A 14,676-nucleotide genomic window follows, 5' to 3' on the forward strand; every position below is an offset into this window, starting at 1 on the left:
GCCCTGCAAAATATCTCCCGTCAACTCGATGAAAAGAGACCTGCTACGATTAGCTCGTGTTTCATCTTTTCTCTGGTACCTTACAAATACCTCAATTGAAAACCTGTCATCTTTCTTTTCTTTACTGCATCTTTCAATAAATAATTACCTCAAAATATAATTTTAAGTGTCTGCTACATTTCAACAAGAACTTAGATAACTATATAAAAATAACTATGGAGAACGATGTTCTGGACCACGAGACATTTGCTTAAACCCTGAACTCCCTTTGGAGATAGTGCTAAGTTGAATTATGGCCAACAGATCTATAAAGACGCGTAAATCTTAACTCTGTTACAAATCAAGAGAGGAGGGTTCCTCCTACTTTTTTGAAATATTTGCGTCTCTGTTTATCGAAGATTGCTTAATGCTTTTCTAACGTAAAATGGCTGTCAACGCTCTCCCTAAGCGTTACGTTTTGTCTGGAATGATTTTTGTTGGATTCTTTGTTATGTCCGGGCTGAGAGTAAATTTGAATGTGGCTATTGGTGCGATGGTCAATAATCACACGGCTGTGGTGGATAGAGAAATAATCTGCAGGGTAAGTGAAGGTAGCACCTCAGAGAAAACTCGTTCATGTAACACTTCAATCAACTTGTGCTAGATAAAAATCCTCATACAAACACCAAGAGAAGCTCATAATATAAAAAAACTCGCGGTCAATTTTTTTAATGTATATCGTTGGTAACGATAGTGAAACGTAGTTAAGCTTAACACTTAGTTAATTATCTTACCACTTTTCGATCCACTTTATTTTTCAATTCACTATTGCTAGCGATCACCGCTTGCAGCCGACCATGACTTATTTTGGCGCTATTGGTTTGTCTCTATTCTATGATTCCATTCTTCCGTAAGCGACCACTTCACGTGGGCCGACCTCAGTACAGGTGCCCTTCGTGTAACAGGACGTTTTAAAAGCCACAAATGTTGGTCGATATACCGTGTGTTTGCCATTCAGTTTGAAAGTGACTTACCAAGAGACATTTTTTTTGCAAGATTTTTTACTTTCAAGATTGCGATGCAATCGTGTAGTTATTCTTTTGGATAAAAACGTGTTTTCCATGACATTGCTATCGGGTTTAACATTGTATTTCTAAAGATATCAAATTCCTAAATGTTTATTTTCCTCCAAACAAAAGAAATTATATAAATAACACCTAATCGGTAGTAATGTTTTATCAACGAACTACTTTATGTGATACAATTGTTACTTCAGAATTGTCTTAACTGTTCTACAGGAAGCGGAATTCAAATGGGAACCTGAACTGAAAGGTAAAAAAAAATAAATGAATCAATTAAAATTGATGACGTTAACATTTATAACCAGGCAGTACATAGGCAAGAAGCTTATCTTACAACCACGAAGATCCGTAAAGAGTTCCTATGCTGCATTGCTAAAAATAAATCGTGGCGTCAAGATCCTATGGTAGGAAATATTCACATGACAGGCGTCTGACAAGGAAACTACTCACAGTTTAGCGTACATTCGATGGTTATGGTAATGACATTTGTTATGGGATATACCTGTAACGATAAATACCTGGAAATTTCCAGAATGCTGAGACATGCTGACTTGCATAACATGGAACCATATGAAACATTATATTAGGTCACGTAATCATAATGTAATAATACTAAAATAGTTGTGTTGTAAGCCTCCAGAATGTTTGAGAATACTTTGTAGAATTATTTCGTAACTCTTGTCGGGAGTGACCGACTGTTTGGAAAGCTATACCGAGGGAAAGCTACTGTGAAATTGTTCCTCTCAAGGAGCATTGAAGGAAACTGTGATTTTTTTGGTTAGTGGTGAGCTGAGATATACCTTGTTGTGGGCTTAAGTAAGTGTATTGAGGATTAATACTGTACTGACCATAGGATTTGCTCCTTATTAAGAATATTATTACGTGCAATAAAGCAGTTGAGTCCGTGGGATTGTTATGTTCTTTCTGTCGGTTAGATTATGACGCAACACAAGATAACTTAATTTTCTTCCCTTAGGTGTAATTTTAGGATCATTTTATTACGGTTACATGGTGTTCCAAATCCCAGGGGGATGGTTAGCATTACGAGTGGGTGGAGCTCGTCTGTTTGGAGCTGCTGTCATGATCGCCTCATTGTTTACTTTGTTAACTCCCATGGCAACGCGCTGGAACCCAGTTGCACTGATTGTATTAAGAATATTAGAGGGCCTCGTGTTGGTGAGTTAAAAATAATAATGATGATGACACTGATAACGATTGAAGTAAAAAAAAGTGAAATTAGTACTAGTATTTTAAATGATGCAGTTGAAAAAAATCATATCTTCGGAAATTGTCTTAAGCTTCGATATTAAAGTAGTTAGCGACTTACAATAACATATTTCATCAGGGATAAAGTCTCATAAAACTGGGGCAATACATACGATTATATTTAGGATTAATACTTAATTTCTTTACCAGGCATTTGTCGGAGGGAGGTAATGTGGGGAAAATAGAATTTTGACTTACAGAGGAACTTGAGCCCTTTATTACACTCATTTTGAAATCACTGGTGGTCCCTGTAATCTGATTGGCTCTAATTGATACGATTTATTCACAAATTGCACCATTTTTTGCTTTAAATCGCATCTTTTTTCCAGCCAATGAGGTGGCTACACTAAAAACAAAACAACCAATCAGATTTCAAGGCTTGTTTAAAGTAACCGATCAAATTGCAGGAAAATGAAAGCCAAAGAGTGTCATGCGGCAAATTTTGCAACTTTTGTTTCAAAAACTCTTATTTATTCCCCCCAAAAAATGGATGAATTTAATTTCAGACCGGCTCAGTGATACATCAATGAAATATTTGAACTTACCAGGTCCTGTATTTGGGTGATTTCAAAATGGATGTAATAAAGTGGTAATTGAACCTCGTGTCGTGTAATTTTGGTCTGAAATCATACTTGTGATTATAAATCGAACTCGCGCTGGGCGCTCGTTTGATTTTCAAATCACGCGTATGATTTCAGCCCAAACTGCACTCCACTCAGTTCAATTACCATTATGTATCATTAACATATTTAAACGCTTAAAACAAAATGTCAGAATTTATCCTCTTGGTAAGTAGTTTTGCAGCCAGTGTAACTTTATACGTACAAGTGCGATTTTACAAAAAAAATGTTCTTGTGTAAGGACCACGCCCAACGTTCTCACCATTACCGGTTAGTCTTTGCAAAAGTAATGGCAATTCCTTGGGATATGACTGCAATGAATAAAGGAACTAATTTGTTTACTTCCATGAATGTCAGGGTGTTCTATTTCCTTGTAATCACGCTATGTGGAGTCGATGGGCGCCTTCAGCTGAGAGAACAACTTTAGTGACGGTTTCCATAACAGGTTTGCCCTATAATTATATCTGGTGATTTTCCTTCAACAAAATCTACCCATGCACTCACGCACTTGGACTTTGCTTATCATCTCAGGGGGAAGCATTGGATACCTCCTTACTATGCCTATTACAGGCTTGCTCACCAAATATGGTTTTGATGGGGGCTGGGCCTCCGTATTTTATTGCTTTGGTGAGTATCTGAGCTCAATACAGTATTGTGAAATTTTATCGTTTGGAAGTAATGCGTCAAAGACATATAACGTACGAGTTTTATATGTCACTGACTTCCTTTTCCATTTGAGTTATCGATGATTTAAAAATTATTTCGATTTTGTTTACGTCTTTATCTGAACATTGCAATGTAGCTGCTGCTGCTTTTATTCTTTTGCAATAAACTGCTGTATCTATGCTTAAGACTTGTTTCGATTCTATGAGTTTTTAATAGTTTCTACTCGTGGGTCGACAACGATTTTCGTCATGAAAGTTTGATAAGCTCAAACTGAAGGGCTCGTTAGACCTAAGCTAATCTTTCCTTCCTGTCACTCACACGTGCTTGTAATATCCTGAGGTATCCACCCTCTCCTACCTCCATTCCACTAAAGGGCCTCTTGCCTCAGAAGAGGTGGCTAAACCAGTCAGTCAGTCAGTCAGTCAGTCACACAAGAATACTTAAATAGAAGTCGTACCGAAAATGATTTTATGGATTTTTTTTATCAGGTGTGTTTGGTATAGTGTGGTACTTCGTTTGGCTGATGGTTGTCTACGAGTCTCCTGCACTTCACCCGACCATATCAGATGACGAGAAGAGTTTAATCCAAGAAACAGCCCTGGACTTGTCTAAGGTATGTCTCGTACATGACCTTTAGTGTACTTCTAAATGGGCAATGTTCCATGCAGTATTTGTGGTATTCTTGGTTTGCATGTATGATCCAGTTCCATGCCATATGATGTTTAGCATGTAGAGCTAATTTATACTAAAGGGATAGCCTATTCTTTAAATGCTTAAGCGAGAACTGGATTATTGGAAATGAGAAAAAAATTAAAAACATGGGAATTCGACTAAGATTCAGATAAGGAAATTTGCCTCGAAACTTAGGTTATTTAATCTCCTCACCTCAATTCCACTCGCTCCCGCTCTCCTCCCCTACCCTCTCCTCTCCTACCCTCTCCATCCCTTCTCCTCCCTCGCGTCTCCACTTCCTCTTTTTGTTCAAGACCTGACCTAAGTGGTCTGGAAAAATAAAATAAATTGTGACTGAATATCCGCGTTTTTCTTAAGTTAGAGACAGTCTTCATGCGTTGATTTTATCTTTTCTACGCATTCTTCTTCAACTTTATTCTGAGTTTCCTTGTCCATTCTATAACGTTACATACATCTTTCCTTTTTTTATGATTATTTTTATTTGATTTAATCCCAACATATAGTACTGTCTTTCTTTCCTCAGGTAGAGAATATTGTAATTCCTTGGAAATCTATCTTACTATCACCACCTGTTTGGGGAATAATTGCGGCCAATTTTGCATTGGATTGGGCGTTTTATATTTTGCTTATATCGATGCCAACTTTTCTACTAGACGTCATGAAAACATCTATCACCAGTGTGAGTTTATAGCACCATGTTAAGAATAGGCCAATTCTAACAGCAGAGCTTTTGTTGGCACATTCACGTATCTGCATTCATTATAAGACCCGCCCAGGCCAGAGTCCGACTCGGTGAGATGCGAGATGGAAAAAACGCAAGGAGAAAGTAAAAAAAACGAGGCCAGTATTATCTATATGCTCAGTCAACAAAGTATGACCTCTAGCAAACTATTTTCTTATTCGGCACTCATACTCTATCGAGAAGTAAATAATGTCCTTGCTAAACTTCTAAACTGGGCTGCTTTCAACTAAAACTAACATTCAGTGTTATTCTTCTTTTCTTATCTTTATTTTCAGATGGGATTTATGGCTGCTTCACCTTTTCTCGTCAAAGGTGTTTGTTCTCCATTGTCTGGTTTAGCAGCAGATGTGCTGAGGAAAAGCACGGTATCTACAAAGAACGTCAGAAGAGTTTTTTACGCTGCTGGTACGAAAAAAAAAACCGACTCACCAGGCCATATTTTCTATACCTCTAAGTTGGCTAAAGGTTTCTTTGTGACTTGTCTGTGGTAATTGTCAACGATTTTCAGTGAAATGACTGAACTAACTCAACTCGTTTTAACTTCAAGATCCGAAAACGTATGTACTCGATTTTCGTGGTAGATATCCTCATCATAGGGTTGGCTCCAAGTACTAGAAAAAAGAAGTGAATCATATATTTTAATTGGCCTCTCGGTCGGGATCGCCCTCTTTCATCTTGCTGGTTTCATTCTACAAGTTATTAGGCAATTTTTCTACATAACAAGAAAAACGAAAAAACGTGTTCTGGCTGTTTTAGCTAACACAGGGTTACAAACCCCTTTTTCTTCAGAGTGAAAAAAAGGAGATCAGCGATATGCTGGATTTTTTTCTAATATCTGTTACTCGCTTAAGATGACTGGATATAGGTTTCATCCTCGTATCGGTCAATAAAAGCGCAACTTCCAGTCTCCACTACCTCGAGCTTTTTGTGAATTTTGTCTACATCTTAACCGATAATCTATTTCACCTTTCTTCTTGATAATAATGTCTTCCTTTTTAACTCGTGAATTGCGCGCATGCGCAAGAGCGAGTTATAGATACGATGTGGGGAATAGCATTCGCTCGCTCGCTCGCTCGATTGGTCGATTCCTGTAAACTTTTTTTAGATTTTAGGCTTTTGAGTGCATTTTATAGTTTTTGGCGAGCAATAAACAGACGAAATGGCGACCTTTGTTGCTAAGAATAGTGGTGGGGTGAAAAAGAAGCCAATGATAATCTTAAAAGAGTTTTTTTTTTCGTTTTAGTTTCAACAAGCGGCGCCAGCGACTGGCAGGCATGCAAGGATTCACACTGAAATAACAGAACAACCTTCGTTTTTCATAAAATTGTAATTTACAGTCCTTGAACTTGAAAACAATCCGAAGATTCATTGAAAATATCACTTACTGCGAAGCGCTCGGAGTTTACAGATGTTCAAAAGCTTTTTCTGTTATAGCGTGAGGACAAAATTGATCATTACGTTTCGTCGCGTGTGTTTTTCCTGTGAGAAGCAACAAAAGATGCCGGCGACTGACGAAATAACAAGTTAACACGAAAATCAGATAACACCTAAACAAACAATTTTAGCTACCGATTTTCAGTGAATTTTTAAAGAACAATTTTCTTTTAAGTTTCAAGACAATTTGAAGATTCAACATACAAACAACGTACTAAAATGCGAAAGTTACACACCACAAAATTGATAAATAGGCCTGAAATGAAATTCTATCTTGTTATTGATCATACGTTGCCTAGCACGTGACCTAAATCTACCCAGGCGGAGATCCAAAATGACGGTGGCAGGCTTGGCTTAGTTATATCACTCAAAACTCGTTCCCGTTTGTCTCATTTGATAAAGAGGGAATCGTTAATGTTTTCATTAAGACAGTATTGCCTTGATTTTCTAATATTTACAACGAAAGACAGTAAATTTCACTTTTCACCCACATTTACTTCCAACCTTTTCTTTTGAACCAGAAACAAAAATGATAGACGTTTAAAACACATGACATCATCCACCTTGTCAAATGTAATAGCATGATCATTTCAATTGTAATGCCTTCTTATCCCAACGTTACTTTGTTTCTCTGCTACATTAGCGAACACTGAACTACTGCTCGTACTCTAGATATGACAGTCAACCACAAAATTCCCTAAACCAGATAACATTAAACATAATCTAAAAAATCATGTGTCAATTCACGAGTTTGCTCACAGAGCACTTTGATTCTTCTCCAGGCGCCATAGCGAGTGGGTTTTTGGTACTCATAGCTGGTTACTCTTTAAATGTCACGGTGGTTGTTATTTGCATGAGTCTGGCTGGATTGACTACGTCACTGGCATTCCCGGCATACACTGTGAACATGCTAGACATTGCTCCACGTTACTCGAGTATCATCATGGGCGTTTGTAATACTGTTGGAACAACAGCTGGGTTTGTCAGTCCAACCATAGTGGGATTCATTGCCCAAGATAAGGTTGGTATGGAGAGCATTTCGATTGATTGCAGTTAAACCAAAGCCAAGTAATTACAACAGCCAATCACAGCAAAAGAAAATGTCATAAAGAGCCAATCAGAATTCAGAGTAAAAGCATAAAGCCAATTCATTCTACCTAAGAGCAATCAGCCATTAATTTATCTAGTAATGCGATTTATAAACATGTAGATACCATGTTTTAATCTGAGGCGAGCAGGGAAACTCAAAAATCGAAATCTGCCGGTAAAAGATTATTTTTCCTTTTTGATGACATTCAGGAACCGAGCAACTCTTAAGCACTGTAAAGTAAGGCAGAATAGACTAACACTATGCAATACTTTTCAAGACCCGAGCCCTGAGTAGCCTCACGTTCATGCACTCGACCCGGGCCTCCCGCATAGTCCGCCATGTTTGCATTCGGTCTATATCAAATCATAAAAGCTCCTAATGTAAATGCTGTACTCTAAGCTTTCAAAAAGAAATGTTTGAACACATAGCAAAATGCATAACTTCCTTTCCTTTTTTCACAGACTGCTGAACAGTGGCAAAGGGTCTTTTTGTTAACATTTGTAATTTTACTTGGAGGGACTTTCCTATTTTGCGTTTTGATGTCCGGAGAACGACAGGATTGGGACCAAACTAGGAATAAACCAACAGACGAAAACATTGAATCTGAAAGTGCTACTGGTAGCTAGAACAATCCTAGACATAGGTTCTTTGCGTACCTTCGTATACAATATACTTAGGAGATTTAGGGGTCAATCATTATTCATCCGCTGGCGGGGAAACGGGGGGGGGGGGGGGAGGTGAGGGGGTTGGAGGATTTGGTTGTTTCACAATACCGTATACCTGATCTTGCCACAGGACTTTGTAATCATCTTACGATCCCCCCTCCCCCTCATTGTGGTAAATCGACCGTCAATGTCCTATAGTAGGTAATTTAGTGTTAACAACTGAGTTGAAAACGTAAATTAGCCACCGTAGAGGGTAAAAAAAGCTGACGTTTCGAGCGTTAGCCCTTCGTCAATCGCTCTGACTAAGGGCTAACGCTCAAAACGCTCAAAACGCTCAACTCAGTTGTTAACACTAAATTACCTGCTATACTCTCCTACCGACGCAGCATCACAGTTCTTTAGAATCTTACCCCTTTACTCAATGTCCTGTAGAACTTCGCTTATTCTTTGCTAGCGACGAATGATTCCGCCTCCGTTTCCTATGAAAACCATGCGATTCTCCACCCCAAAAACCTCTGTCCCTCTCATCCCAGGTGATAAATAACGAGTGGTTCTTCAGCAATTTTCTGAGTTGGTTAATCCAGCCAATCCGTGGTGAGGAAACCAGTTTGTACGTAATTTATTAAAGTTCTCTTTTGTTGTACAAAGTGCATACAAGTCCTAAATTTTCGGGGAAGTTAAAAGGCACTAATTCAAATGGAAGGAATAGACACAGGTCTTAAGGCATAAAATAGAGTTGAGATGCAAAATGAATGTGTTCTGCAAAAGTGTGTAGAACTTTCCCGCGAGGGAACCTCTTAGTTAACATTTGTCAAGGTTTATATTTGAACTTTTTCTCTAATTAAACTCTCCGTTTGTTATTTGTTTTGTTTTGTTTTTTTATCATTGTATATTCTCTATCAAATCTGAGGTGTCGCATTTTAAGATGTTCCGACGGGCGCCACCTGTAATCCACCATGTTAAAACTTCAAGCAAACTACTTAAAAATGGCTAAATGCTTTTTATGATATACAGTTTAAAATACATCTATACTACCATACTCTCTTATAAATAAAATGAAAAATGATCAATGGAGCACCTATGAAATATGATACGTCTTTTCATACAGTATTTGGCATTGTATTGTTACTTAATGTTTTTAACTGTGTGGTTATGATTAATTAATGAAATTCAAATTTCCGCTGCTTAGTAGCGCGAATTGATCGGCGTATCTATGTATCTTGTTTCATGCGGACAGCGTAGTAATTCTATGCATCTCCCTGTCAGAGATTGCACTCTGCTGGAAAAAACTTTTATTTCTATGAAGACTATCGTCGGGTATAATTTAAATCAAGTGCACCATATTGTAAGTATTGTCAGATACGCTGTAAATATTTCTACAAGGATTTAGTGGCCTTAATTTAAAGGAATGGCACCTTGTTCGAATGGGATTCCGAAGAGGTACGTCCTTTCCGTCTTGGTGTTTTGGGGTTTCTTTACAATGTACGCGTTGCGAACCAATCTGAATGTGGCCATCGGAGCAATGGTCAAAAACCACACAGTTGTCATCGATGGAGTCGAGACAGAAAAGGTAGATAACGCTACTCTTACTTGATTCCCTCGATTCGAAATTTTATTACGCTACATAATTAGAGAAAGATAACTCGCGGACTGATCATGGAATAGAAACCGACAAGAAGGTAAAGGTCTGTGGCCCGTTGTTTCGCGACTCAAGGGATTTTTTCAAGTAGAGAAGGCCAAGGTCTTGAGTTTTCCGCCGTGACTGACTTTACACATGCGGGTGGCATTTTTAAAAATGATAAATTCAAGTTTTCATATCACCGAAATCAAATAACCACATAGTAACGAAGACTGCTGTTTGTAAAAGAGGGAAAATCTCCGCCTGTTAAATAAAGTAAGCTTTTAGAGCGTACACTCTAACATGTAAGGAAGTATCAATGACACTGTCAAAAGCAATACCAACAAAAGAATTTTGTTGTTCCTCTTGCATCAAATTGACATCACCGACTTTGATACTGACTTTACGACTGCAAGGATCGCAAAATATATTTCCAAGATCCTGGTCACGGCAAAAATCCTTGCCAATCCGGTCGCCCATAGTAAGGCTGGAATAAACAAGTGATAAACGCATTTAAATTTTTACCCAATTTTTGTCGTCAAGTTCTTTTTCTGGCTTTTTTCCCAGGAGGCAGAATTTAAGTGGAGCTCAAAATTACAAGGCAAGATTACTTTGAAATAGTCGTTTTTTCTGTGTTGAGGTATGGTATATACATAGAAAGTAATACATGGCTGCGCGTAGATATGGAATTTCTTATAGTGTGTCCAACTCGAGTTCAACACGAGAAATTCCATTTTACCAGCAGCCATGTAATATGTTGCATATGACATGGAGGCAACAAGCCTTTGATGAAAATCCTTGTAAAACTCCACAGTTTACATGATAAAGTTCTTTAACGATTCTTGTTACACTCAACCTCACTTCCTTTACGGATAATAATAAGTTGTGTCACTTTACTCACAGGGGTGGTACTGGGTTCGTTTTATTACGGCTACGTTGCGTTACAAATCCCCGGAGGCTGGCTTGCCTTAAAACTCGGAGGAACACGCCTGTTTGGTTCAGCGGTGCTGATGGCTTCGGTCTTGACATTATTAACCCCGTTAGCTTCCAGAGCAAGTGTCGTGCTTCTCATTGTTGTTCGAGTTTGTGAAGGATTGGTTCTGGTTAGTATTAGTTTTAATTACCGAATTCATATACGAAGTAACGCACGATGTAAAGGTAACAATCCTAGATGCAATTCTGATTTTATCAATAAGCAAGTGGGTTATTTGTTAGTTTTTTTGAGTGGTCCTGTTTAAATGACCGTTCAATACAGTTAACTAAAAGACACAACGCTAACAGGCCGTTTGGACTCAGTCAAAGATGACCTCGACCGCTCAAGAGGTGACCGCTTTTTGAAGGTGAAAATTGCAGTAACCAAGGGGAAAAACTTAGGACTTTGACAACTGACTACATAGTACATGGTGACCGCTAAATACAGTGTGCCTTAAGGCTCGAGTCTATGATGACTATAACTTGCCACGTTAATTCAGACTTCCCTTTTTTCTTTCATCTCTAATCTGCCTCTCTAGCTAAAAATAAGCTTTAACCTGGTTTCTGACACATATTTGCCAACTATTAGGGAGTATTGTTTCCTTGTAACCACGCTATCTGGAGCAAATGGGCACCAAGCATGGAGAGAACTACTTTAGCTACTATAGCAATTACAGGTACTTTTCAAACCGGTTCATTTATCATTAATTTGTTTTATGGATCGTTGAAAATTGGTCAAAAAAAATTGTTTTCTTGGATGGAATTATACCGAAGAGACAAGAATTAACCACTGGCGTAGCACATTGATGAAGGATGCAAAAGATCGGCATGGATTTCAAATGACAATCTTGAGAAATCTACTCCTAAATTTTTACGAGAAGCACAGGTCGCTACGAACTTCCTTCTGCTGGTCTCCCACTCAAATTTTGGCAAGTTGGTAAAAGAAATAAAGATATTTCAGATCGTTTCCTTCAGCTTGGTTCTTTTCTTCTTTTGATGGTTTTCCCATAGTTGGAACAAAATGTTTTAAAAATGCAAAACTTGACATTTCTGATTGAAGGTTGCACTGTTGGCAGTATTGTAACAATGCCGATTTCTGGGTTGTTAACAAGATATGATCTTGATGGTGGATGGCCAGCTGTGTTCTACACATTTGGTAAGAAAAATGTTTAAGACATACAAATAATCCTTAGATTGTTTTGCTTAATCAGGCAAATAATAAAAGATGAACCAATTCTCTAAGGCCTCAAACCCGATTCAACAGTCAAAGGAAGAAGATAGATTGACATCTAAGCAAAACCGTGATCAATGCTCAACCTCAACCGAGCACATGGAGATCAAGTCTTTTATTCCCCTTCGCGCCCAAACTTATTTTTATCAATCCAATTTCCAGCATGACAATAGCCAAAAAATAACAAAAAATTAGGGCCCCAAAAACATTGCCGTTGTTAAACACTTTGAAACTTCTCTATTCACAGGAATATTTGGCATCATGTGGTACGTGGCTTGGTTTGTTTTTGCGTTCGAATCTCCATCAGTTCATCCTACCATAACATATGACGAACGCTCCTACATTGAGCTTACCGCCGTTAATATGGAAGAGGTTAACGTCTTTAAGTTCCCTATTGTTTTGAGAGGACTTAAAAATGGATGCTTAACAACAAAAAATAATTTTTTAACGACCAAATTTATGAAAAAAAAAAACCCGTCAGATTTTTAAAATTGTATTGTTTATAATTGGGAGTAAGAACTTAGTTCAAATAATTATTCCTGTTTTTCGACTGGTGAAAATCCGCGACTGTTAGAAACGAAAAGATCTCATTGACTCCATGTCATGAATTCCCTGTAGAAGAATAAACTTGCTTTGTTTGTAGCGCGTAACACTAAAAGATCCAGCAGAGTCTTCGGATAGGATAGATTAAAGAAATGAGAAACTAAGTTTACCCCAATTCTTCGGCATAGCGGTTGAGTGCGGAAGAATCTTGCAATAATATATGTATATATATATATATTTCTGGGAAACAACTTGCTTTAGACTTGAATTTTACGGTATTACAATTTATCAACAACTCGAGTGTTTCATTCGTAGGTATCTCATGGTACTGTACCTTGGAAATCGATTTTGACCTCGGGTCCTGTTTGGGCCATCATTATAGCCGCTTTTGCTTCCGATTGGGGCTTATATGTGTTACTCATTTGTGTTCCTCTTTTTCTGATGGACATCTTGCACTATGAAGTTGCAGCGGTGAGTTATTATTCAGAAAATAATGTAAATGATTAACACAAAAATATCTGGATCATGCCTTGCGGCCACGCAGAAATAGATCTGCAGTAATTAATACGCTTGGAAGTTAGCTGACGTCGAAAATTATATAAATGCTTAATTTAGATGTGAAGAAGATATTCATAATTGCAACATTAAACACGTCCACTGTATGTCATATATAGAGTATTCTATATTAACTTTTGATTAACAATAAAAAATTGTTTCGATGAAAGTTGGGGTAGGCAGTGGCGGTTTTGTTCGTAAATTTCTTAGGAAGTAATGTTTGATTTTGCCTCACTGTTAGTTTTGCCTAAAGTGCTGTCGCGGGAGGATCTTAACCAGAATAGTTTAATTCCGCTGAATTCGTTTACAAGGCAAACAGAAGTCATTATTCGGAGTCGTGCACAAGAAGACTGACGTTCTGATTGAAAACAAAGTAAAAGTACAAGGCGCATAGATTGCTTGAAAAAGGAAGAATTGGTATTTTTAAGGAAACATTCTCAGTGCAAACGACGACTTACGATTCTATCTGAACTAGAAATGACTTTTATGAGATATAGATATCCCAACTGACAAAGCTCAGACTGTCCCTCGTCATCCTCCTACCTTCTTTTTTTGCCATTTCTACCTTTTTTTGTATTTCAAAGCACATTAGAGAATAGCAACAACTTTTCTTTCAGCCTGGCCCGACCGAAATTAGTTTACTTTTGTAATGTACACATAATCTTTTGTACGATTTACTTTTACTCGGCTCATTTTCTTCGTCTCAGATGGGATTTGCGGCTGCCGCTCCGTTTGTTTTCAAATCTTTAACTTGTCCCTTGGCGGGAGTCATCGCTGACCTTCTCAGGCGGAATATTCTTTCTACCAAGACGGTGAGACGCGTGTTCTACACAACAGGTATAGCACAATTTTTAAAAGTGGGAAATGGTAAAGCATAATCCCAGTGGTATCAGGCGAAATGCTCGCGAAATGGTCCTGAAGTAAGAAACCGTTATAGCAGACCTGAAACGTCTTTTGAGTTACATGGCGGATGGCATTAATATTAGGTCTTCGTTATAGTGTAAATGGTTTTCATTATCCTGCGTCCTGTACGTACGCCTTTACTCCTTTTGTCAGAAGTTGATCACCTTGATGAACTCTATACAAATAAAATTGCTTTCTCGTAAATATGAGATTCAAACCAACACATACATTTTTTCTTGACGTGGAATGCCACAGGAATAGCCAATAAAACGAAAACAGTCTTTAATTAACCAAGACATCTAACCGACTATCCTCCCCTTGCCAAGAATACCGGGTACTTTGTATATGATCGCATTTTGTTTTGCAGGTGCAGTTACCGGTGGACTATTTATTCTAATAGCGGGCTATTTCAAGAATCCTGATGCTGTGATAGGTTGCATGTGCGTTAGCGGAGCTGCCCTCGGATTGGTTTATGCGGGCTTCCAAGTAAACATGTTAGATATAGCGCCGAGAAACGCGTCTATCGTCATGGGCATCGTGAACGCGGCTAGTAACACCGCTGGCTTTCTCAGTCCCATGTTGGTTGGGTTCATAACGCATCACAAGGTTCGATCCAC

At 38.2% G+C, this 14,676-nt stretch overlaps 3 protein-coding genes across 7 annotated transcripts in view; all 3 read left to right on the forward strand.

The window, feature by feature from the left end:
* Window positions 1-14,676, forward strand: part of LOC113669999 (vesicular glutamate transporter 3-like) — a 51,814-nt gene that overhangs the window by 33,972 nt on the left and 3,166 nt on the right. For all 5 annotated transcript variants that reach the window (XM_089197997.1, XM_089198000.1, XM_089197998.1 and 2 more), the window contains 4 exons: window positions 12,306-12,430; window positions 12,917-13,072; window positions 13,864-13,993; window positions 14,427-14,665. In XM_089197997.1, coding sequence (XP_089054123.1) covers window positions 12,306-12,430; window positions 12,917-13,072; window positions 13,864-13,993; window positions 14,427-14,665 — 650 coding nt within the window. The remainder of the gene's footprint in view (window positions 1-12,305; window positions 12,431-12,916; window positions 13,073-13,863; window positions 13,994-14,426; window positions 14,666-14,676) is intronic.
* LOC149050969 (vesicular glutamate transporter 2-like) lies at window positions 164-8,502 on the forward strand. Its single transcript, XM_089198016.1, has 10 exons — window positions 164-580; window positions 1,278-1,311; window positions 2,038-2,237; window positions 3,305-3,392; window positions 3,479-3,574; window positions 4,102-4,226; window positions 4,830-4,985; window positions 5,324-5,453; window positions 7,265-7,503; window positions 8,034-8,502. The coding sequence occupies exons 1-10, from the start codon at window positions 425-427 to the stop codon at window positions 8,196-8,198; spliced, it is 1,389 nt and encodes a 462-aa protein (XP_089054142.1). The 5' UTR covers window positions 164-424; the 3' UTR covers window positions 8,199-8,502.
* On the forward strand, window positions 9,400-12,000 carry LOC149050970 (vesicular glutamate transporter 3-like). The gene is made up of 5 exons (XM_089197798.1): window positions 9,400-9,807; window positions 10,423-10,456; window positions 10,759-10,958; window positions 11,417-11,504; window positions 11,888-12,000. The coding sequence occupies exons 1-5, from the start codon at window positions 9,646-9,648 to the stop codon at window positions 11,998-12,000; spliced, it is 597 nt and encodes a 198-aa protein (XP_089053924.1). The 5' UTR covers window positions 9,400-9,645.

This window comes from Pocillopora damicornis, chromosome 2 (genome assembly GCF_964200805.1).
Source record: "Pocillopora damicornis chromosome 2, jaPocDami1.2, whole genome shotgun sequence".
Lineage (NCBI taxonomy): Eukaryota > Metazoa > Cnidaria > Anthozoa > Scleractinia > Pocilloporidae > Pocillopora > Pocillopora damicornis.

Coding starts and splice junctions, on each gene's coding strand:
- LOC149050969 (XM_089198016.1), top strand. CDS start 425: ATGGCTGTCAACGCTCTCCCTAAGCGTTACGTTTTGTCTGGAATGATT. Junction 4,227..4,829: donor CAGCCCTGGACTTGTCTAAG/GTATGTCTCGTA, acceptor TTCTTTCCTCAG/GTAGAGAATATTGTAATTCC. Junction 5,454..7,264: donor AAGAGTTTTTTACGCTGCTG/GTACGAAAAAAA, acceptor ATTCTTCTCCAG/GCGCCATAGCGAGTGGGTTT.
- LOC149050970 (XM_089197798.1), top strand. CDS start 9,646: ATGGCACCTTGTTCGAATGGGATTCCGAAGAGGTACGTCCTTTCCGTC. Junction 10,457..10,758: donor GTGGAGCTCAAAATTACAAG/GCAAGATTACTT, acceptor CTTTACTCACAG/GGGTGGTACTGGGTTCGTTT. Junction 10,959..11,416: donor TTTGTGAAGGATTGGTTCTG/GTTAGTATTAGT, acceptor GCCAACTATTAG/GGAGTATTGTTTCCTTGTAA.